A 25,265-nucleotide genomic window follows, 5' to 3' on the forward strand; every position below is an offset into this window, starting at 1 on the left:
CTAAACTTTACACTTACCAAAGTAAAAGTACATTCTGTGCTCTTTAATTTCACTGGGGAACTTCTTGCCAATTCATCAATCGTGCGTCATTATTAACTCTGATATTTAATTATTTAGAGTGAAGTCCATTCTGTTAAAAACATTAAGTAAAGGTAGCAGATATGTTTTGTTAAATAACCTCATTTTCACTTGCATCTACCTAATATTTAAATTATATCTACTCATTTTTTTTGAGTGGTTTGAACTTAGGGTTACTATTGCATAGACTTAAAATTTTAATTATATCTACTCAATTTTATATTTCATGCTACTCAATTTAGTTATTCAGATCTGCTTTTTTTTTTTTTTTTTTTTTACTTAATTCATAAGGTAAATCTAACGATTTAACAGCTTTCAAATTTACTCAATATTTTTGAGTGTAAAAATATTACACAGATTACATTGAGTAGAGCATAGTTAAAGTTTTTAGAGTGTACACAATAAGTACTGAGTGTATTTATGTTCATGGTGGCAGTAATAATGTGACAATGGTTTGTATTTCATTTGCCTGTTTGTACTTGGCTGACAATACTTTTTTTTGTAACAGTAAAAAAAAAAGCACCGAAGCCCACCAATACATCTAAGTAATTCATGAAAAACTAGAAGTATGTTGATTAAAAGCAGTTTGTCGTTCCTTTCAGATGGCGTCCCAGTTCATGGGTTTTGCATTGGGATTCGTCAGTACTGTTTTCTGTGGTCATCTAGGGAAGGTAGAGCTGGCAGGAGTGTCTTTAGCCATAGCAGTAAGTACAGTGTCACTCTAATAATTAATAAAATGGTGATTAGAATATGAGACTAATGGATTTTTGCTGTTTCCTAAGGTCACTAACGTTACAGGCATATCAATAGGATTTGGTTTGGCATCAGCCTGTGACACTCTGATTTCTCAGGTTTGAGCCCCAGACTGTCACAAAATCTGAATCAAATATGACTTATGTGTTCTTAAAAAAGAAGAAAACAATATATTTTATTTTTTAGACCTTTGGAAGTGGCAATCACATGAGAGTTGGAGTCATTCTGCAGCGGGCTATCTTTATTTTGTTACTAGCATGTTTCCCTTGCTGGGCGATTCTTATCAACACAGAGCCCATTCTGTTGTTGGTCAGACAGGAACCAGAAGTTGCAAGGTCAGTTGTATCAAAGCTTTTTTTTTTTTTTTTACTCCATTGTTTGTCTTTCTCCCTTTTTTGTTGACATTAATATGTTTTTTTGTCAATGTCAAATCTTTCCCAGGCTAGCTCAGACGTATGTGCAGATCTTTATGCCATCGCTTCCAGTGGGTATTTCCATCATCTTTTCCAAATGCATCCATTGTACTCTCTGCTTTTTCAATAATATATTCTTAAATTGTCATTTACAGGCTGTTTTTTTGTATTCACTAGAAGCAAGATATTTGCAAAACCAGGTGAGGCTGTGATTTGCTTCATTTTAACCTTAAACTAAATAATCTAATACAAAATACAAGAGTTTTCCGAGTCAGATTTACATTTATTCAGCTGTTTGTCTCTATGGTGCGAGTAAATATGACATTTAACCTCAATCTGCTCTTGATTGATTTTTACACACTTACATGAGTGCTGTCTGCCGTTACACACAGCATTAGAGGTGGAAAATCCCATTTGACCTTCACTGTAAGAATAATTTGTTCTTTTCAGGGCATCATATGGCCACAGGTCATCACTGGCTTTGTGGTCAATCTTCTTAATGCTCTAATCAACTACATTGTCCTGTTTCCATTAAAGCTGGGAGTAGTGTGAGTATCACAAGTCGATTATAAATGGCTCCTCTAGTCATGTATCATCATCATTATTGCTATCATCACATAACCAGTATTAAGGAGTGAAATTCCATTTCAGTGGCTCCGCTGTTGCCAATAGTTTTTCTGAGTTTGCCATGGCTGCAATTCTCTTTGCCTATATGATGTGGAAAGGACTTCATAAGGCTACCTGGGGAGGTGAGCAAAATGGTTTACATTGATTTTGCATGTAATTAGATGATCCTGTGGTGTGATGCAGCATGAAAGATATTGAAGTGCACAAACTTTACAATAGTGAACATTTGTACTTATTATTGGATATGTAGAGCTTTCAGAATCATATGGCTTTATGTGTATTTTATTACACCGCCCCCCGAAGGAGAGGCAATGGGTATTGTTTTTTGTTCGGTTTGTTTGTTTAACACTGTAGCAGCAAAACCATAGGTTGAATTCATACCAAATTTGGTTTATAGATTACCAGTGACCCAGATTAGATGTCATTACATGTTGGGGAAAAATAGGTCAAAGTTTAAATTTTTATGAATTTTTAACATCTTTTTTTCCCCATTTACATATAATGGGTGAAATTTCACATGTTTAAAAATACATCAATTTTGTTTCAATTTACTTCATACTTGGCACATATATAGAGGAAATTGATATGCTGACATCAGCGCATGTGTAGACATGATGACATCAGCTGGATCAATGCCAAAATAAGCTACAAAGCGTGTGAGGGCCGGGGTTTGGTGTGCCTGGCACCACTTGTTTTGTAAATGTTCCAACAAGTTATGATAAAGGGACTATAAAAGTATAGTATGCATCTTAGACACACAAGCTACACAGTTTTAATTTCCTTTTTCTCTCACGTCTGCACCTGCTGTTTGTTTAGGATATTAAGATTTATTATAGTAGACTTTAGACCTTTTTATATTGTATTTTCTAATGAGAGTTTAAGACATTTGTGAATTGATTTGTTGGATTAATTGTCTGTATTTTGAGCATGTGCAGAAGAAAAAAACACAAAACTACATAATGAATGTACAGTATTTAGAAGTGAGAGTAGATACCTAGATATACATGTACATTTACACACACACACACACACACACACACTTAAATATATATACATAAACATATATTAACTCAAAAAGGAATGGAAAGAACAACAGTTTAAAGTGATTGAATTGATTTGTTGTTTTCCTCATCAAATCACAAACAAATATAGTAACAGTGTCAATGTCTGATATATTTAAGCTTTCACATAACAAAAAATTCTGTTGATAAGCACATTTCACTTCATGACTTGGACAGATGCAAATCACATCAAGTGTCTTTACGCAAATACATTGTGAACATGGACAGGCAGTCCTAAAACAGTAAACAAATCCAAAGGAAGAGCTGAGGTAAAGTCAACAAGGTATGACAATGATAATCCACAAAAACTGACAAGGACACTGGGAAAAAGGCTGGAACACTCATCACAGAGGAACAAGGATAAAGTAGCTCAGGTGAAGGGGAATAGACAGACTAAATCCACTTAGAGAGGGAGACAAAGAGACATTAGGACGAGGCAGGCAGTCACCATGGAAACACACAAGGACAGGAAGTGAATCTGACATGAGCGGAGGTTAGAGGAGGGTAAAACAGGGAAACAAAAGAATATGAGCACAAAAACTTAACTGAAGATCTGACACACATGTATCACTAATAATCACTTCATTTGTTCCTCTTCTCACCTTGATGCGTCTATCACTTTGTAACATGGTCAATCTGGACTCATCAGACCACATGACCTTTTACCATTGAAACACAGTCCAATCTTTGTGCTCTCTATAAACTGATGGTTATTTAAGAAATGAAAAGTTACTCTCTGCATCAGTTAAGAGGTTAAATGACTAGTTTACACTTTAATCACTGTAGTTATTAGTCAAGTGTTTAGTTAGTTAAATCCAGGTGTTGACAGCGTATAAACCAAAAATAGAATGATATTCCTTGTTTTCAGTTGTGGTTTTTGCCATTTTTCAGCTCAATTTTCCACCAATTAAACTTTTGAAAATAACTATATTTAGATATTCAGGATTTCTGTATTTATAGAACAGTATTATTCAGGATTCCCATGGGGTCTTAAAAAGTCTTAAAAGTCTTGAATGTACAAATCTGCATTTAATACCTTAAAAAGTATTAAATTTAATATGGTAGGTCTTAAGTTATGTTGCTATAAACTTGTTCGCTGTGTTGTGTTTAAATGTGTCTGGGAAATGTCCAAGCTGCAAAGAAAGTAACATTATTCTACTCAGTTCCACTCGTTCCAACCCAACAATTTATATTGAAATTAGGAACCAATTTTTGACAACTTTGCAGCCCCTGGTGAGAAATGATCAGAGAACATTCAGCCCAACACACATGCAGCCGTTAGTTAAACTCATAACGATGAGAATCAAGATGTTGGAGTAAATAAATACATTACAATACATACATTCTAGGAGTTATGAATTATGCCAGTATGGCTATGAAATAGGCATTAAATTCTGTTCTAAGTAGTCTTAAAAAGTCTTAAATTTACCTTGTAGAAACCTGTAGGAACCCTGATTATTCAAAGTAGAGCATTTAAACAAACATATCTGTAGGGGATCTTTTTATGATATGTAACAGATTTTTTTTTTTTTCCTAAGTTTACATGTTGTGGAAATCATTTCATTACTATTATGTTGATGATGGACTAAAAGATTAAACTCACAATCTGAATAAGGGTTGTTTTTTTTTTTTATTTTTTTTATCGATGCAACAGGCTGGTCTAAAGAATCCTTGGCAGACTGGGGTTCATTCATCCGCTTGGCCATTCCCAGCATGGTCATGTTGTGTGTTGAGTGGTGGACATATGAAATTGGTGGTTTTCTAGCAGGTAGAGTCGCACACTTCTTTTTGCCTTTATGCTTTTAACTTGGGTTATTTTTTTCTCATTAGATCTAATAATATTTTATAGTATTGAGTGGGGTTTTTTGTCTGTTTTTTGAACTGGCTTCTTTTTTTTTCTTCTTAACAGGTCTTATAAGTGAGGTGGAACTTGGAGCTCAGTCAGTTGTCTACCAACTGGCCAATGTGGCATATATGGTGACTTACTGAGAAAGTGAAACATGTTAAATATTGAACAAAATCAGTGTTACAGCAGGTTGATACTGTGTATTTGGTTTTAGTTCCCATTAGGTTTCAGTGTGGCGGGCAGTGTAAGGGTTGGAAATGCTTTGGGAGCTGGAGATTCACAACAAGCCAAGCTCTCTGCTCAAGCGACACTATTCTGTGCATGTAAGTAATATTTATGTGTTAATTAAATTAAATTAATTAATTCAAGACACTAAAACAGATTACTGCGTGTTTCCTCATGATTAACATCTGTGATGACCATGATAAAGTCTCGGATGTTAACTTTGTATTCAACATGATGGTTACGACCATGACCTGTTGTATTCAGTGTTAAAATAAATCAGTTTGACACATTTTCAGTCATTACTAGTGGATAATCATGTGTTCTACCCTTTACTGCAGTTTCAATCTCTTCATGCTTGGCAATTTTCTTTGAGAGCCTGAAGAACTACATCTCTTATGTTTTTACATATGATGAGTGAGTATATCTGTATAATATAGTTTCATAATCCCAACTCTGTTCACTACCGGTGTAATATTTCCAAATGAGTGATATGAGTCAGTGTTATGACTGAGAGGGACCAATAATAGGTCTCTCAAATGGCCTTTCACCATTATGTCAGTTATTACCCACAGTAAAGCAATAAACTTTCATTATATTTCTTGTAATTATTAACTTGCCATGAAAGAGCTTAGATTTACTGAATTTTATGGATTTGTCCTCAGTCCAAGATTGTAATACTGTAATATTACAGTAAAAACAATTAGTAATTCATGTAATTATTACCAATTTTACAATCTCATCTTTGCCAACAGACAAATCAAGGAAAGGGTTTCTGATGTTATGGCTTTTTATGCTCCATTCATGATCCTAGATGCATTAAATGTAAGTATCTCCACCTGTAAATCCAAACAAGATCTCATGTTATTGCAGTGAGAAAAAATAAAATATTAGACAATGTTTAACCACATCTTTGTCCTGTTTCCATGACTAGGCTGCCATTGGAGGTATTATAAGAGGAGCAGGAAAACAGAGAGTTGGGGCAATTTGCAACTTTGTGGGTTTTTATTGTATTGGTTTTCCAATTGGAATTCCTCTCATGTTTGCAGCCAAACAAGGAATAATGGGTAAGATTTACATGTGACTCGTTTTCATCCTTCAGCTGTTTTTGCCTTAGTGTGCTTTTTTTTGGTCTAAATCACCACATAGCATGCAAGCCACAGCGTACTGAGGCTTAAACAAGACTCAAAACAGTTATGAATAAACTTGTTTTCCCAGGTCTTTGGACTGGTATTTTTACCTGTGTGTCTCTGCAATGTACATTCATGATCATTTACTTAATAAGAATGAACTGGAGGGAAATTACAACTGAGGTAAGTATAAAGAGGCAAATATTCCAGTTGAAAAGAGCACTTCTTTACATAAACGGTCTTGACATTGTTTTTCTTTCAGGCTCGGATTAGAGCAGGGGTTGTAGACAACTCTACAAACACAAGTAAGAGAAACTTTACTATTACTAAGTAACTAATAATTTTATACTGATACAGAAATAAAAATCTTATTCAGGTATGCACAAGAAATAAAACATGCAAAAACTGCTAATATAAAATAAGAGGTTATTACACTAGACTGTTAAAACACCTTTTCATCTGCTACTGGAGGAAAAACATCTGATCTAGATTAAATCAGGCATTTTGGGTTCAAAACTGAAATCACAATTTCTCCAATCTTACTAATAATAAACTTTATTGCAGACACAAGTCCATAAACCACAAGCACCCAACATACAGAATAAATAGAATAAAAAGGATAAAAAAGAATAAAAAGGAAATACAAAAATTAAGCACATTACAAAATATACAAACTATTGCACCAATGCCGTCTCAGTTTAGAGGTGAAATGATCGCAGTTTTTCAGGGGGCTAACTAGAGCTTCTATAATGTGGTTCTCTGATGTATCCAGGTGACACATAAAACTAAACCTCAACTTTCTTAATAGTACCTCACAAGTTGGCACTCCTGTGGTCACAAACAGTTGACTGGCACTATGCCACCAAGGGACATGAAGCAGCAACCTCATTGCATCATTATAGGCTACCTTGAGCCTCTGCAAACTCATTTTCTTATAGTTTGACCACAATTGAGCAGTGTATAATGGTGTGATGTAGGTTCTGAATAGAGAACACTTCACTGAATCAGAGCACATAGAAAACTTCCTTATCAGCATGTTAGCTAATTAGCTAGTTAACTAATATTTTGTGTTATGTAAACATGTAAAAAAAAAAAAAAAATTTCCTATGTGCACCAATGCTTGTTATGTGTATTTGCAATCTGAAGATGATCTGTGCTAAAACTGATCCAATGTACTTAAAAACATGAACATCAAGCCCAATTAGGAGTAAACATGAGAAGAAGAACCCAGTTTGGCACTAAATTGCTCCACAACACTGTCTTTTGTTTTTGTGGGTTGAGACATTTGTTGACAACAATAACCACCACCATGTTTGGGTTGAAATGTTTTAGCACCTGGTTTACATTTTGGAAATATCTTGATGAAATCATTCACCATGATTATCACTTCCATCACCCAAAAATCAAGATGCAAGCGGAGGAAACGAATTCTGAGTGCCATTCTGTATCTTGCATGTTCATATGCTTTTACCATATCCTCAAATAATTGATCATAATTTGGGCTCTATGGTCACCCAGGAAATTTTGAACCATTTACACAAATAAAATCCAGACTAGTAATTATAAAGAGCTGAGCTTTGAGAGGAATATAGTCTATGGTCTGAGGAATATTCTTGCTTTCAGCTTCACATCACTTTGGACTGCACTAAATTTTTTGATCGCTTCGAATTTTTAGAATTACAACACTGGTTTAAGATGATGCAGACTATTATGTACAGAGTTGTGCACAACAGAATCCTGATGTATACTGGAGAAATTCAGAATTCAGTTTTGGAATTGGTAAACTTAAGTAAAATCAGGTATTTTTCTCCCATTAGCAAAGTCATTGTTGACCAATATTGTTTTGGTGTAGCGATTCATAAAAAAAACAAAAAAAAACAAACAGTCACAATGTTAGTATTAAAAGCTGAGATTTCACAGTTTAATTTCATCAAGTTTGAGATTTACATTTACATTGCATGTGTCCAGATACCCAATCAGATGATGCAGGAAAGTCAGATGGACAAACCATGGACCTGGTTGACAACGAGCAGCTCCCACCTTCAGGGATGGAGATAAAAATAACATCTCACAGGATTCTGGTTCTGCGCAGAGGCCTGATTCTGGCGCTCATGCTGTTCATTCTCGCTCTTGGAATTATTACCAATTTACTGATCACTAATTTTGTGACATGAATGTTGCAACATAGTTTTATTCAGTGGAGTAACTCTTTGTTATCAGTGCAGGATGTGATGTCGATTGTTGCGTTACAGAGCACAGAGTGAAATTGTGTTTGATCACTAAAATGATCTCACAGTGTATTCACAATACTCACTGTACTATTGCTGAATACTGAGGGATAATGATAGGGATTCAAACTGAAGAGAGTTTTAGAATGTTCGGGTAAATTATATTAAACTGAGACATTGACATGATTTATTTGTGTTCAATGTGACTATTCTTTTTAGACAATGGGAAAAGTGTGATCAGGAGCATATGTAGTGTTGATCCAGTCCATGGTAAAGTTGGCTTCTGTAGGTGGGGTCTTTGGTAAGGGGACAAGGAAGTGTACAGTAATGCCCACAACAAGAAGGGCAACAACGCCAAGCACAGTGAGGCCTCGTCTGAGGATCAGCTGAGCAGTAGAGAGATGACCAGCCTTCACCTGCTGCACATGAGCCCCCTGTGTCTCCATGTTCCCATCATGACGCACTGCAGTCCCAGATACATAGCCATCCACTGACTATCAGAGAACAACTACAATTTAGTAAAGTCATATAAAATAAGTACTGAAATTAAGTGTCTTATACAAATACAGATACAGTATTCTAGAAAAGTGTCAGTGTTACAGAAGCAATAAAAATGCACCCTTGTTAAATTTAGCAGGATACTCACACTCCCATTGCCTGCTGCCTGTCCAGAAGTGTAGTTACCCGTAGCATGCGACAGGGTAGACGCATTTAATGTCATGTGTGTCTTTTTCTGTGCTCGTTTCACAGCCTGTAAAAATCCAAGTAATATTTTCAACCTGCTCTGAAATGCAAAGTCTTGAAATTTGTCTTAATATACAGTAGGTGCTGTGCAGACAAAATAAATTCTATCAATAAACACCCTGCATGATATAAATTGTTAGATTAGCAGGCGGTTCACCTCCTCAGTCATTCTTTTCCAATTGAGCTTGAAGATGACAATGATGTAGAACGTGGACTGCAGAATGACACAAATGAGCAGTCCCAGCCAAAAACCTGTGGAGAAAAGACTGATTAGTCTGTCAAGGGCACAGGTAGAAGCACTTTGAATAACCTGCGGCTTCTATGCAGCCGCTATTCTTGAACTGAAAGTCATTTGAAACAACCAAAATGGTCGTTACCTAAAACTCTTAGTTTTGCAGCAAATGTTAAAGTGACACTTAGAGAGAGTCCTATGCCATAGTATCCAATCAGATTAGCCACAGCTGGTATCTTCTGTTTGCCTGTACCCAAGAAGATGCCTGTGCATACACACTAAGAGACAGAAAGATGATTGTTTATTGTTATGTGCTATTCCTGCACTGGGCGCCATATGGTAACCTTTGAAAAGCATAAAGCTGATGTACACAGCGGAAAAACTCTAAGACTCACCACAAGGCCATCAAAGAACTGAAGGAAACAGTAAGCATTCATCAAGTGAGACACCAGATCTACAATATTCCTGAAATCAAATATTGTATGCATGAGGCAAAATACTCCAACAGTCATAGTTTATCACAGTTATTGAAACATGTAACATGCAGCTGTAGAAACTCACTCATCAGATGTAAAAATGTAGCCAATCACTGATTTACACGAGCCGAGCACAACACCCTCAACTATGGCAAAGGTACCTGCAAGAGAGTTTTTATGAAATGTTCAGACTGTACTGGAATGGTGCAAAATGTGTTAAAAAAATTTTCATAGTTGAATGTTTTTTCAAGCTGACCTGCAAGTGTGAGGGAGACTTTGCTGCTGAAGATCGCCCTCTCAGTGTCTCCTGCACCGAGAGCGTTACCCACACGAGCACATGCTGCAGCTTGAATACCAAGAGGGAACTAGGGATTTATGGATTTATTTAAAATGTAGAATATATGACAAAAGTAAGGACTGTCTTTTATGAAACACATGTCAGAGCCAGTACCATGTAGGTTATAAATGCCACCATTATCACAGCATGTTGGGCTGCCAGCTCATCTTCACTCAGCATTCCTGAATATTAGACATATCAAAATCATAGTAATAAGTAATAGTTTATAGAACACAAAGTTACATGGCTTTGAAAACAGTAACTTAGCTATGTTTATTGCCAGATAAAGTATGCATTTTATGGATGAAATGTTCCAATTACCTGCAAAGAACCCTCCAAACTCATAAACCCACCATTCAAAACACTTCATGAAAGTACTGGGAATGGCCAGTTTCATGTATGAGCCCCACTCCTGCAGTGACTCCACAGACCAACCTACAGAGGGAGCAAGACACTTTATTTGGAAAGAAATCTCAGTGGATAAACAAATGTGGTCAGTGAGATCAGGAGCTCAGCAGAAATGTGGACTATAAATAACTGGCCTTTACCTCCCCACGTTGTTACATGGAGCTTCTTCCATCGAATGTAAGCAAACAACAGACCACAGATGTAAATCTGAGACAGGGTATTGGCAGCTGCAGATCCACTGTCGGCCAGTGCATGCAGACATGTTAATGTAATGGAGAGTCATATTTACATCCACAAAATGAATACTGATGAATAAGCATCCTTACTTAACCCCCAGATCCAACCAGTAAAGAAAGATGTAGTTCGTTATCACATTTGCAATGTTGGCCATGGCAGCGGTGTACATTTGAGGCAGTATTATACCCTAAAAAACATAAACAACAGGTAAATCCCTTTGTTAGATCCAATAAGATGTAGAAATTACACTCTGATAAATTCAGATGGGATAACTATAGAGAACTGGAGTTAGTTTCATATGGTAGCATACCTGGTTCTGCAAATAAGACACCTGAAGATGATGAAGAAACATTGCCTTAAAAACACAAAACAATAGACTGTAAAAAAATATATATATTTAAAAGGTGAGCCACAAACAAACTGTCATTAATAACAGTTGATAGTAATCATTCAGAATATGTTGAATTTACACATAAACACAGTCAGTCTTACTGGTACAGCTGGAAGGTAGGCTATTATGTAGAGTTGGGCTATTCTGCAATGAAGAAACTGCATTCAGGTCTCATCAAAATCAGGCAACTTCTGATTAGATTTATCATACCATGTTTTGCATCATTAAATACATACAGTTTCACTGCCACTGAGACAATATTAGGAAGAAATAGCTTATTTTTGCAAAATTTATGCCATTATGGCATAACCTTCCATTCATGTCTCTCCAGCCTCTTGCTTTAGAACCTCCTGAGACCCAGCAATGCATTTTTGTCCTCTCTAGGGGACAAAGGTTTGATAGTTTAACTTAAAAAAAAAATGCTGTCCATTGCAAAGGACATTCCATTAAAAAATAAATTTAAAAATAATTTTTAAAAATGTATCCAAAAAAACCCCCTGTTGCATTATATAGTTTTCAATCAGGAAAATTGTATACTGTAAAAAAGCTAAACATTTTCACATTCCTGGGTCTCAGGAGGATATTTGTATTTCTTTTTTGGATTTATTTTTTTGTGTTATATGAAAAATTCAATAAAGATATTGACCAGAAAAAAAAAAACTTACATCATTAAACCTAAACTAACTGAGTTTTTCAAACATAAAACTGTTTTTTTATGTACTAATGTAGCTCTTTTATAAACATTCTGTTTTTGTGAAGCTATGAATCTGTTATACTATACTGGTGCAGTGAAAGCAATGTAAATCTGTAATTGAGTCAGATATCGAGGTAGCTGCAGAGGTCAGCAGAGTTTGAATGCAGAGACGGCGTTCGCTGATGGAAGTTACCTGGCCACCTCAGGGTCCTGTCTCATGCATAACAGGATGGCCTCTGCATTAATGAGCAGACCCCAGCAGGGCAGACAGAACAACAGCAGGATGATGATGGCCCGTTGAAGGATCACGCCAACTCGCAGCAGGTTCTTACCACCAAATGTCTTCACAACCCCACACAGTTGATGATTATTATTTCATAAAAAATGGGCAGTGGGAAATAATTACTATGGATTATAAAAAATAAGATCGAGCTTTCCAGACCTGAGACACCAGTGTATCACATGCCAGTCCCAGACCGTATCCTGTTGCTGCAGTGGTAATATTTATAGTCTAAAAGAAACAAAATTAAGGATACTGATGAGGGGAATATTAACAAAACGATAATGATCTACACGATGTTGTCTGCGGCGCAAATGGATGTCTACTCACAGCAGAAGCTAATCCATAACCAGCCATCATTTCATTTCCCAAACGGCCACAGAACATTGTAACGACAAATGGAAGCAGACAATTGAGGATTCGAGAGAGCAGCTACAATGACAAGCAAACACAGCACTGGTCATAGAACTAATAAATAATGTGCTGAAAATAATCTCCTCACCAGATTTTAAAAACTGACAAACACTGCTTTAGGATTTCTGCCCACAAATTGAAGATGCAGCTGACATGGTAATCTTTTCTTAAGCACAGCTACACTTTAATCCTCAGTCTTCTAAATGAGCTTTTCAGCAGGAGAGCCTTAAACAGCAGGATGTAAACAGTGCCAGTCCTTACCAGAGGCCCTGTCATCCTCACGATGTGGTACAGTTCCTCTCTGAGAGCCAGAGGAACCCTGCGATGCACACACCCTTCCATGTCCACAGCACAAGATGCCAGTGTGGGTCTTTCTGTTGAGGTATGTGTCTGTTCTCCCTCACACTTGTCTAAGAAAGTTGTTAGGATGCAGGATTGGATGGAAATATCCCTGTGGTCACAGCTGCCCTGGAACTGAGCCAAGGCAGCTGAAACAACGCAGAGTGTGAGAAAAACGTGCAATCATAGCAAAGACAGAGGAAGTGATAGAGGGAAAGGCCTGATCTCAGTGGTTGAACTTAAGTAAAATACTGTGCAATAAACACATTGGTGGATTAATAGAAATGATATGAGCATTGTGGGTAACAATAAATGTAAAGAAACATTTACAAAAGAAAAGTGTATCAGACATTCACTGCAAAAATCAAAATCTTACCAAGTGTATTTTTCTCATTTCTTGTCAAAATATCTTGTCCCACTTAAAATAAGACATAATCACCCAGAGTAACTTTTCAGTGAGATATAAGAACTTATTTGGCAGATTTTTTTTTTTTTTTTTTTTTTTTTTTTTGCTTAATTCAAGATTATTTATTTATTTATTTATTTAGCTAGCCTAATTCAGGTGAAAATTATCTTGGTAAGATTTCTTGACATAGGATTTTCAAGATCTATTGCCTAAATATAAATTCTTATATCTCACAAGTTACTCTTTAGGTTATTATGTCTTATTTTAAGTGTGATGAGATATTTTGACAAGACATGAGAAAAGTACACTTGGTAAGATTTTGATTTTTGCAGTGTTGTCATGTCAGTAGTTTTAATATTGAATGTGATTTAAGTTGGATTATACCTCTTAACTTCTATGAATCTACAAAATCATAAACAGCAGCGAATCATGTAAGTTGTGCTTTTCTGTGGAGTTAAAACCACATTATTGTTATGAACACTATAAAACAGAAGGGAGGATGACCTCATTTTCTCTGTGCCTGTGTCTGGGAGGGTGTCTCAGCTAAGAGTCACAAGGTTATTGTGCAAATTGCCCAGTTGGATATGATGGCAATGGATAGCAATGTGTGCATATGATTTTAACATAATGGTTTGCAAATGTATGTAGACAGTTGTGTATCTGTATCTCAGTTTGTGTGTGTAATCAGATTTGTAAATGTGTAAAATAATCTTGATATGTGTTCTCAAGTTGGCAAATTAATTTAGATTTGTGAATATGCACATGGGTTTGTAAATGCATGCATACGCAGTCATATACTGGCTCGCTGGAGTGGGATTCTAAGGGTAACTTATATCTAATATTTCACATCTGCCAACTTCTGATTCTTTTAAGTCAGTTGAACAAATAGGCTTTAATGTCCTTCTGAAAGATTTTTTTTATAAGTATCTTCAAATTCAACATTTTGGTTTCTTGAATCCCTTCTGAAGGAGAAGAAAATTCATCTTCGTAGGATTTATTTCACACTTTTTTGGCTCCAGAAGGTGTTCCCCCCTAACTCTAATCTTTGCTATGAATTTTAGATTTATAAAACAGCAGTTGTTTTGATCATGGTATTGTATTGTATTCAAACACTTTGCAAAGAAGTCCATAGGTTGACCTGAGATCTTATCAGTACAGTTTACATCTACACCATCTTACAGACAGGACATTTCTGTTAACAGTTCTTTGATTTCTTACCAAAACTGTAATTTGTCCTGCGCCATGTTCCTATGGTTGACATGTGGGTTTCATAGATCTCAGCTCTCCTCCCTGTGGGGAAACGACAGTAACTCATGACCTTCATCATGAATCTGGTACATTTTGAAGTTTCTGGATACCTCTTCAGTGTTTTCCACAAAACAATAGCTGATAGAACTGTTTGTTTTATTATGTAATGTTCTTAGTTAGATTGTTTTCTGGTACCTGCAGTGTGACGTTTGATGTTAGTTGTTAATTTGGGACGGGTCTATGTTTGTTTGTATTGTGTGTATGATTGATAGGTTGAAAAAGGCCATTTTAAAAATGCTTCTCTGTGACAAACCCCTTTTCTTGGAGACTGCACTGATAAATGTTGGTTGGACAAAATCAAATTGCCTGAGAACGACAATGAAATAAAATGAAAACAATGAAATATTGGACTCTGTTTGCCCTACTTGCCATATTTTAAATGTTTTTGCATGTTAGGCTTGTTATTATTTTGATGATATAGCCCTCCAGAAACTAAAACTGAATGTAATGTATTATGTTAACCCCACCTTATGTTAAGGTGCTACTGCAGGTGAGGGAGAGGGAGTGGAAGTAGTCTGTGGTAGGATTATCCTGTTAGTCTATCAGTTCCTGTACACATATCTAATTCTGTGTGAAACACTGTTTCATACATAAAAGTGGACCAGTCAGACACTTTACATACTATACAGAGTGGACACAATAATATCTAAGTCAATGTGAATCGCTGTGATCACTAAGGGGGTGGGGCCACAGGCTCCAACTGTCAGCTGACTGATGGTGTTGGACAACCTCACACTGTTCTGATCTCTATCAAGTGACGTTAAAAGATTAACAATTCAAAAGCAAACCTGAAACAAGTGGTGCCAGAAACAACAAACCCTGCCCCTTGCACATATTTCGCTCATTATAAGTAAATGGGAAGATTTTTAAAATGTATACAAAATTTGAACTTTGACCTACTGTTCCCAAAATGTAATGAGTTCTACTCTGGGTCATTGGCAATCTATAAAGTCAGTTTGGTATGAATTCAACCAATAGTTTTGCTGCTACAGACATTTGAAATTTTGCCCATTATAAGTGAAAGGGGGAAAAAAAAAAGATTTTAAAAATTCATAAGAATTTGTAACTTTGACCTACTTTTCCCAAAATACAATGAGGTCTGTTCTGGGTGACTGGCAATCTATAAACCCAATTTGGTATGAATTCAACCAATAGTTTTGCTGCTAGAGTGTTGACAAACAAACAAACAAACAAACAAACAAACAAACAAAACAAAACTCCATGCCTCCCCTTTTGGGGGTGGGGTAATTACCACTTATCACCAGTAGGGGCCATCAAGGAGTACAAAACAAAAGCCTTAGAGATTGCTGCGTTAATTGCTTTATTTTAACTGTGCAAAGAAAATGTTACAAGGAAAAATTAACAAAATTCATGCTTTAATGACAATGAGCACAAACAATCATGACAACAACATTCATGAGCAAATCACTTAAACTTATTTTTGTATTAGAATCGGCACAGTTGTAAGATTAGGGGAATATGTAGTATGGATTGAGTCTAAAGTGTCGTTGGCCTTTAAAGGAATCTCCGGTAAGGGCACGAGGAAGTGGACACCAACACCCAGAGCAAGAAGGCCGACAGCGCCAAGCACAGTGAGGCCTCGTCTCAGGATCAGCTGAGTGGCGGAGAGACGACCAGCCTTCACCTGCTGGACCACATGAGCACCCTGTGTCTCCATGTTCCCATCATGCCATGCTGTACTCACAGATACGTAGCCATCTACTGACTGTCAGAGAACAATCACAGTTAATTATTTTATACTTGTAAGTGGTTTTTGTGCAAGTCATATTCTACCTCAATCAACCAATCTCCGCACACGCATTGATGACAGTATGGCAGAATCTATGCTGTTTATGTTACTGTTGAATTTCACAGCATGCTCCCACTACTGTTACCTACTGTATGTCCAGATGTATATGACAGGGGAGATGCATTTAATAATGTCATGTGTGCCTTCTTCTGGGCTCGTCTCACAGCCTGCAGAAGCACAAATACAAAACACAGCCGTCAACTCATTATTCTTGCATGTAGCTGTTGAAATCTGCCTCATTTGTCTCATAAAAGATAAATAAAACATCAAACAAATGCTGTCAATAAACAGGTGACACCCCACTTGGTGCAGATTGTTAGATTAGCCGGTAGTTCACCTCCTCAGTCATTCTTTTCCAATTGAGCTTGAAGATGATAATGATGTAGAAGGTGGACTGCAGAATGACACAAATGAGCAGTCCCAGCCAAAAACCTGTGGAGAAAAGACTGATTAATCTGTCAAGGGCACAGCTAGAGGCACTTTGAATAACCTGCGGCTTCTATGCAGCCACTATTCTTGAACTGAAAGTCATTTAAAACAACCAAAATGGTCGTTACCTAAAACTCTTAGTTTTGCCACAAATGTTAAAGTGACACTTAGAGAGAGTCCTATGCCATAGTATCCAATCAGATTAGCCACAGCTGGTATCTTCTGTTTGCCTGTACCCAAGAAGATGCCTGTGCATACACACTAAGAGACAGAAAGATAATTGTTTATTATGTGCTACAGGGGTTGGACAAAATAATGGAAACACCTTCACCTCAAGATGATAATGCCCCAATCCATACAGCTAGAATTGTTAAAGAATGGCATGAGGAACATTCTAATGAAGTTGAGCATCTCGTATGGCCGGCACAGTCCCCAGACCTCAACATTATTGAGCATTCATGGTCAGTTTTAGAGATTCAAGTAAGACGTCGATTTCCACCGCCATCGTCTCTAAAAGAGTTGGAGGGTATTCTAACTGAAGAATGGCTTAAAATTCCTTTGGAAACAATTCACAAGTTGTATGAATCAATACCTCGGAGAATTGAGGCTGTAATTGCAGCAAAAGGTGGACCTACACCATATTAAATTATATTTTGTTGATTTTTTAAGGTGTTTCCATTATTTTGTCCAACCCCTGTATTCCTACACTGAGCGCCATATAGTAACCTTTGAAAAGCATAAAGCTGATGTACACAGAGGAAAAACTCTAAGACTCACCACAAGGCCATCAAAGAACTGAAGGAAACAGTAAGCATTCATCAAGTGAGACACCAGATCTACAATATTCCTGAAATCAAATATTGTATGCATGAGGCAAAATACTCCAACAGTCATAGTTTATCACAGTTATTGAAACATGTAACATGCAGCTGTAGAAACTCACTCATCAGATGTAAAAAGGTAGCCAATCACTGTTTTACACGAGCCGAGCACAACACCCTCAACTATGGCAAAGGTACCTGCAAGAGAGTTTTTATGAAATGTTCAGTCTTTACTGGAATAGTAACACAGTGAGCGTCTGAATGTTTAAAAGCTACAGTTGAATGTTTTTCAAGCTGACCTGCAAGTGTGAGGGAGACTTTGCTGCTGAGGATCGCCCTCTCAGTGTCTCCTGCACCGAGAGCGTTACCCACACGAGCACATGCTGCAGCTTGAATACCAAGAGGGAACTAGGGATTTATGGATTTATTTAAAATGTAGAATATATGACAAAAGTAAGGACTGTCTTTTATGAAACACATGTCAGAGCCAGTACCATGTAGGTTATAAATGCCACCATTATCACAGCATGTTGGGCTGCCAGCTCATCTTCACTCAGCATTCCTGAATATTAGAAATGAAAGCAGAAATAACATCATATTATTATTATTATTATTATTATTATTATTATTATTATTATTATTATTACTGTCACTAAGTATAGAGATACAGGTTTTAAGAGCGTGTGTATATTCTTAGTGGTCACTGTGCTTGGTATATCATTGGATTACCTGCAAAGAAACCCCCAAACTCATAAACCCACCACTCAAAACATGTCATTAAAGTACTGGGAATGGCTAGTTTCATGTAGGATCCCCACTCCTGCAGCGATTCTACAGACCAGCCTGCAGGGGGAGAGAGACACTTATTTATGTGGTCTGAAAAAAATGGAGCATGATTGTGCATAGGGTGATGTGTGCATAACAAATCCTTTACCTCCCCATGTTATGACATGGAGCTTCTTCCACCAAATATAAGCAAACAGAAAAATACAAATGTAAATTTGAGTCAGGGTGTTCGCTGCTGCAGATCCACTGTAAGTGCATTCACACAGATGCATTAAAATACATGTATTTTGTGTAAAATTATTTAATACACAAATGATCTGCTGTGTGTGGGTACACCAACCTAACCCCCATATCCAACCAGTAAAGAAAGATGTAGTTCGTCACCACATTTGCTACATTTGCCATGGCAGCAGTGTACATTTGAGGCAGTATTATATCCTACAAAAATAAAAACATAACAAAAAACTGCACTTACACTGTTCATATCTGATTGCATAATTAAACCAACACCTTCTGATCTCATAAAACAGGAAAATACATATATGTATATAGAAGGAAGGAGGGCACCTGGTTCTGCAGATATGACACCTGCAGCTGATGGAGAAACATTGCCTGAAAGACAAAAATAGATAGAAAAACCTCTTAAAATTCAGGTGTCAGAAAAAATAAGTTCTATGTATTTGCACAAAAAGGTCAGAGAAAAATCCCCACTTACTGGAACTGCAGGAAGAAAGGCTGTGATATACAACTGGGCTATTCTGAAACCAAGAGGCTGTATTCAGGTTCAAGACATATAATGAATATGACTTATACAGGCTTATCTGGGCTGTCATTCAACATTGAAAACAGTGCAAGAGTACATGTCACGTATTATATGCAGAGGTGGAGAAACCTAGCTCTGTAAAGTAAAAGTTCTGCCATGTATTTGTTCTAGCCACTCATTGAACCAGCCCGTTTTGATGATCATTCAAGTAGATGGGATAATTAATGGACTCACCTGTGTTAAGTGAACATGTAGAACCAAAACATGACAGGACTTTTACTTTATGGAGCTGGGATTACCCACCACTGATTATATGGAAAGCAATGTAATAAAGTAACTGAAGCTTTACTTTTTTAAATTTACGTTACAGTCTTAATATAAGTCATTAGGTTATTAACCCTTTCATGCATACACTACAGTGGATAACTATTCTACAGCTTTTCTCTTGTATATTCATGGGTTTTGTTGTTTTAGTTCCATATCAGACAACACAGTGGACAATTGTGCATATTCTCATACTCTGCAATTCATACAATTACTGTAACTTCGCTGTTCTTGATAAACACGATCTGTAGTAACATATTCGAGAGTAAATCAACTGCTATTTGTTATTAGACTGTAACTGACAGTTTTCTCAAACAAAAAATTTTTTTTTTTAAATATTATCTCCAATGAAGTGAGTAATAACTAATAGTAGAGTATGTTCAAATGTGAGAAAACATCAGATTAGCTGCATAAAAAAAAAAAAAAATTCATATTTTTCACACAGTATATCACTTTTTGGTATTGTGTTTTAAATACATGTTTCTTTCTTCAAAAATTAAATGCACAGCGTCCAGCTGAGTGTACTTTTTTTTTTATCTCCATAAAAAACAGGTTCATAAACAATTTTAATCACAGTGTTTTTTTCATGCCTAAAGAGGAATAAAAACACTTGACTAAGGTCCTCATAATTCATGTATCAAAGGGTTAATGCAAAAACAGATGGGATGTCTCAAGCTTTTCGTGTTAAAATGATATAAAACAAGGAGCTCTGATTATTTCATGCAGGTTTGGTCTGGTACCTGGCCACCTTAGGGTCCTGGCCCATGCATAACAGGATGGCCTCTGCATTAATGAGCAGACCCCAGCAGGGCAGACAGAACAACAGCAGGATGATGATTCCCCGCTGAAGGATCACTCCAACTCGCAGCAGGTTTCTACCTCCAAATGTCTTTACAACAGCACACAGACAAAGATTATTATTTTAGAGCGAAGCACAGTAATAAATAGTCTGGTGTCACTGGGGTCAATGTGTTGTATTATCAGACTGAGTGCTTTCCAGACCTGAGACACCAGTGTATCACATGCCAGTCCCAGACCACATCCTGTTGCTGCAGTGGTAATATTTATGGTCTGGAATAAATATGTAACAAATCAAATCAGCCTGATGTATAGTTGAGGAGTGTCATATAAATAATTCTTCAAACATTCGTAACAGTAGATGTACTACAGTATATATTGATAAAGTCAGAAGGAGCTGTCCCCAAGAGGTTGTGAGAAAATTATAAAAGCTACCAAGGGAAGGGGAATTTATTATAGTAACATTTCATTTTATTTTCCTTCCACTTGCGCCGTTTGAAATTTTGTCCACACCTGTCATTTTTTCAAGTTACCATCCACAGCTCTGTGGAGAAAACAAATGACTACTTACAGCAGAAGCTAATCCGTAACCAGCCATCACTTCATTTCCCAGACGGCCACAGAACATTGTAACGACGAATGGAAGCAGGTAATTGAGGATTCGAGAGAGCAGCTACAATGACAAACATTATCATGGGGCAGATTATATAGCAACCAACTTACACAAGCATATTGGTTTAAAAAAAAAAAAAAAGTAAGTACAGGGTTTATTGCATTAACATGGGCTTCCTTGCAAATGAAATATCATCTTCATCACCATCACTCTGGCAGATTGCAAACACTGTTCAGCTACAGTTCTAAATCTGGCAAACAGAGCTTTAGTTGGGTTGACTGATGCTTCAAAAACCCAGATTTGATAGCATTTCTAACACCCCTTGGAAGCAAACCCACAGTCCTTCATTACATGAATCAACATTAATGAAATCAATCGTGAGCATGATGTGTAAACACTTCCAGTCCTTACCAGTGGCCCTGTCATTCTCAGGATGTGGTACAGCTCGTCCCTGTGGGCCAGGGGAACCCTGTGGCGCACCCACCTGCAGCAAAACAGCCTGTCACTGGACACCTCCATGTCTGCAAGTCAAAAATGAATGCAGGTCGTACCGTTGAAGTGTCTGTCTGTTATTCAATTGTGTTTGGCACAGAATTCACCACTGTTGTGCAAGACATTTCTAAAGTAAAAAGGTAACTAATTAATTCTAGTGAGCATAGTTTTGAGGAATGTGTTTTCCAGATATGATGTCAGGCAGTTAATAAGCTTCAGATATCATTATATTTTAACTATAAAATGCCATGGTGTTCATACATGACATTCACGATTTAATTTAAAATGTAATTACGGTTGAGTTTTAATATTTCATTTCATCATATTCACTGAGTGAATGATTATAAGGCCAGTGGCTGTCACTGTAGGAAGCATACTAAGTAATCTACCTTTGTTCTTCTTCTTCTGTTGTTAGATGATGATATATGAACAGACAGTGTAAGGTCATGACTATGTATGAACTTGTTTTGTAATTAATGAATGCACAGGTTTCCTTTGAATAAGAAAAAACCCAGTGCAACCTGGATCCATCAATTCAAGGAGACATTTTCATTAAAGTATATGAGGATTTAGCAGCAGTAAAACATTAACATTTGGCTCAGTGAAGGTTAACCAGTCAGTGTTGTGGCAACATCCAGAATGATATGCACTTCTTCTGCTGTCATCCAGAGAGCCCATTCATATACCCAGCTGCACCAGAGTGATAGCAAATACTGACATAAATATGTGTCATGTTTTATATAGAAAAGACATATTCCCACATATATAACAAATGTGGGTCCTGCTGAGGCATGACTGGCCAAGTAATGAAATCACACACCTGCAGTTGGTCCATGTTGAGGTCAGTCTTTTTTAGAAAAGAGCTACTATAGAAATGATCACTATATATAATAAACCAAAGAGAATTTTAACCCATAAAGACCCAAGCAGCCACTGGTGACCATAACCATCTACTGATCTAAACTGTTTAATACCTGTCGATCCATTAATTGTATCAATTCATGTAAATAATTGGTGTAAAATGTAGTTTGTCATCTTTTCATGGTCATCAGATATGACCCATTTGGACGTTCAGAGGCTCCGTAGTGAACATGGAAACACTGTCATCTTCTATAACAATGATTCACCAGTAAAACCAATGGATTTTGATAAATGGCATTAAATGGAGGCACTTGTTTTTTGGTCGATAATTTAAACTGAGCTTTTTTGAACATCTACATGATCAGAAAATTAAATATACAAAAATACATGATTTATACTGAAATACAGATGATAATATTATAATAAATGGTATAAATCAATTAAGAGTGATTAAATAGATAGAACTGCCACAGACAAAACATTGGGTCTTTATTTGTTAATATTAACCAACATCTGAACCTGTGTTCCTCTTTACTTATCAGTATGTGTCATGGGTATTCCACTTGAAGCAGCAGGAGGGTAAATACAAAGAGATATTGTTCTTCGTGTGTTGCCTTCTGATTTTTCCATTTGAAATTTGATGAGAAGTGACAAAACACACTAGATTTTATTGGTGAAAAAAAGATAATGACCGTCATCCAGAGCAAGCTTTGAAAAAAAAAAAAAAAATAGTGCCAGCTGTATTAAATGAGAAAAATGGCATTTGTTCATCTCTAATTTACTCATCACTTCATGAACAAATGCCCTCTGATCCTATGGATTCTCTTATGGCTTTCAAATTCATTTGGAGTGTGCTGCTTCCCTTAATGTGACAACCCAGAGCCCTGTCAGCTTTATGTTAGTTAAATCAATCAGTCTACCAGAAGGAGTGCCATGCATACCATGTGACGCTGTGCCACTGATTTGTATCTGTCACTTGTTATTTTCCCAAACACTGCTCCTGCCTTTGTGTTTGCAGAGTCTATCGGATGGCACCTCATATCTCTGCCTCCCTATCTCTCGTTCTGCCCTGTTCTTCCCTCCAGTCTCTATCTTAATGGTGTCCTCTTCTTACTCTCTGTCTTTTGTCTCTGTCAGCCCAGTACTTCTTTCTGCAAGAGAGCGGTCTCTTTTAATTCTGTTGTACATTTGTATAATGACAACAAAGGCATTCTATTGTGTTGTATTCTATTCTATTCTATTCTATTCTATTCTATTCTATTATTGTCTCTTTATGGAAATAAAGTGCGACCGTTTTGTTTCAGTATGCAATTACGTTGTTCACCAATGCTCTCTGTGTTGTGCTTTTTAGAGATTAGTATCACGTAAATGTACACTGAGAAGCCTTCAAAAACTGTGGTAAATACGGCAACTATAGAGGCATTAGAGGTCATTGAAGGTGTGATTTCACCAGATTCCTGTTAGCATGATAGCACTTTCATACATAAAATGAGGTAATATTTTGTAAAAACGCTGTTCATCTCTCCGATATGGTTCCCAGACCTTTGGGACGGACAGACGGACGGATAGATAGATAGATAGATAGATAGATAGATAGATAGATAGATAGATAGATAGATAGATAGATAGATAGATAGATAGATAGATAGATAGATAGATAGATAGATAGATAGATAGATAGATAGATAGATAGATAGATAGATAGATAGATAGATGGGGGCAGCCATGGCTCAGGTGGTAGAGCGGGTTGTCCAGTAACCAAAGAGTTGGTGGTTCAAATCCCGCTCTGTCCTAGTCAGTCCGTTGTGTCCTTGGGTAAGACACTTCACCCTCCTTACCTCCAGTGCCACCCACACTGGTGTAAGAATGCAAATTGGCAGCCATGCTTCTGTCAGTCTGCCCCAGGACATATGTGGCTACATATGTAATTCACCACCAGAGGGGGAATGTGAGAGTGAATGAATAATGGGTCAATAATGTAAAGCGCTTTGGGGGTCTAGAAAAGTGCTATATAAATCCAGTCCATTATTATTATGGATGGATGGATGAAAAAAAAAACCAAAAACCTCTATACTTTCAAGAGGTAGTCATACCAGTGCTTCCAGAACATAGATGTGTAATATACAGCACTATATGCAAGATTAGTAAGAAATAAAATTACAGTATACAGTAATAGAATCTGTTAATGTGGTTCATGACTTTATGCGGTGGCTCAACACCTCATAAAATCCACTTTTTTTTTTTTTTTTTTTGCTACTTAGTCACCCCTGTGTGCTTTGAATTAGCATTCTCGAGAATTATTCCCTTAAACAAGTACATAGTTTAGCATCGGTGGGTTCAGTTTGATGATGTACCTTGATAAATCAAATCCACATAACATGCAGGTTACAGGGTTCACAGTCAGCATAAGCAGCTGGTTTCTTGGTAATTGAAAAATAATCAAAAGGTGTATTTCAGAATGAATGTCACTAGGTTATAGCTGCACAAAAGGAAGGTTTGAGGTTTCATTTATTCCCTTTCATAAGCGAACATGCCAGTCCTTTAAGTTCTCTCAGAAAATCCATATGTGGTAGTCACATAGTCACAGACCTGCCCTCTAAACTCAGCACGTTATTGCGTTGAAAATATTGAAAAATTGAGGTTACTGCAAAACAGAAAGCAACTACTTTTCTTTTCTTTTTTTTTTTTCCCCACTGTGTCCCCTCCATTCATCACAGACCAGGGGGGACTCCACCTCCTTATCACTAAGCAGTGGTGTGCAGAGACTTAAATAAACGCTTCCCAGAACTCAACCAACTCATTTCAAAGCTAGAATTTAAACTGCTGAGTTCATGCTCTTATTTTTGGCTCAACATTATTTGAGCCACAATATCTGTTTTTATCATTTTCCTTCGTCATTAGTACCAGACACAGCTTTCCAGGTAGCTTAAATAACACCAGTGCC

At 36.8% G+C, this 25,265-nt stretch overlaps 3 protein-coding genes across 3 annotated transcripts in view; 1 reads left to right on the forward strand and 2 right to left on the reverse strand.

Annotated features, from left to right (window-relative positions):
* slc47a3 (solute carrier family 47 member 3) overlaps positions 1–8,542 on the forward strand; it is a 17,718-nt gene extending 9,176 nt beyond the window's left edge. Inside the window, exons 2-17 of the mRNA XM_030151182.1 lie at positions 681–782; positions 861–929; positions 1,018–1,166; positions 1,273–1,315; positions 1,400–1,444; positions 1,695–1,792; positions 1,896–1,993; positions 4,587–4,700; positions 4,842–4,909; positions 4,993–5,101; positions 5,342–5,417; positions 5,756–5,825; positions 5,935–6,067; positions 6,219–6,313; positions 6,393–6,435; positions 8,099–8,542. Of these exons, the coding sequence (XP_030007042.1) occupies positions 681–782; positions 861–929; positions 1,018–1,166; positions 1,273–1,315; positions 1,400–1,444; positions 1,695–1,792; positions 1,896–1,993; positions 4,587–4,700; positions 4,842–4,909; positions 4,993–5,101; positions 5,342–5,417; positions 5,756–5,825; positions 5,935–6,067; positions 6,219–6,313; positions 6,393–6,435; positions 8,099–8,304 (1,518 nt within the window). The 3' untranslated portion in view covers positions 8,305–8,542. The remainder of the gene's footprint in view (positions 1–680; positions 783–860; positions 930–1,017; positions 1,167–1,272; positions 1,316–1,399; positions 1,445–1,694; positions 1,793–1,895; positions 1,994–4,586; positions 4,701–4,841; positions 4,910–4,992; positions 5,102–5,341; positions 5,418–5,755; positions 5,826–5,934; positions 6,068–6,218; positions 6,314–6,392; positions 6,436–8,098) is intronic.
* Positions 8,468–14,640, reverse strand: LOC115431131 (multidrug and toxin extrusion protein 1-like). The gene is made up of 18 exons (XM_030151371.1): positions 14,535–14,640; positions 12,833–13,059; positions 12,488–12,589; positions 12,320–12,388; positions 12,071–12,219; positions 11,285–11,327; positions 11,103–11,147; positions 10,882–10,979; positions 10,696–10,793; positions 10,469–10,582; positions 10,262–10,329; positions 10,067–10,175; positions 9,896–9,971; positions 9,730–9,799; positions 9,480–9,612; positions 9,260–9,354; positions 9,005–9,109; positions 8,468–8,852 (listed from the first exon to the last, which is right to left on the reverse strand). Exons 1-18 carry the CDS (start codon positions 14,638–14,640, stop codon positions 8,574–8,576), a joined length of 1,986 nt encoding a protein of 661 aa, XP_030007231.1. The 3' UTR covers positions 8,468–8,573.
* Positions 14,641–15,993: 1,353 nt separating this feature from the next.
* LOC115430968 (multidrug and toxin extrusion protein 1-like) lies at positions 15,994–21,487 on the reverse strand. The gene is made up of 17 exons (XM_030151183.1): positions 21,380–21,487; positions 20,927–21,028; positions 20,560–20,628; positions 20,298–20,446; positions 19,186–19,228; positions 19,038–19,082; positions 18,811–18,908; positions 18,619–18,716; positions 18,414–18,527; positions 18,179–18,246; positions 17,984–18,092; positions 17,807–17,882; positions 17,641–17,710; positions 16,992–17,124; positions 16,772–16,866; positions 16,524–16,601; positions 15,994–16,350 (listed from the first exon to the last, which is right to left on the reverse strand). Exons 1-17 carry the CDS (start codon positions 21,485–21,487, stop codon positions 16,060–16,062), a joined length of 1,746 nt encoding a protein of 581 aa, XP_030007043.1. The 3' UTR covers positions 15,994–16,059.
* Positions 21,488–25,265: the final 3,778 nt, after the last annotated feature.

Source organism: Sphaeramia orbicularis, chromosome 13, assembly GCF_902148855.1.
Source record: "Sphaeramia orbicularis chromosome 13, fSphaOr1.1, whole genome shotgun sequence".
Taxonomy (NCBI): Eukaryota; Metazoa; Chordata; class Actinopteri; order Kurtiformes; family Apogonidae; genus Sphaeramia; species Sphaeramia orbicularis.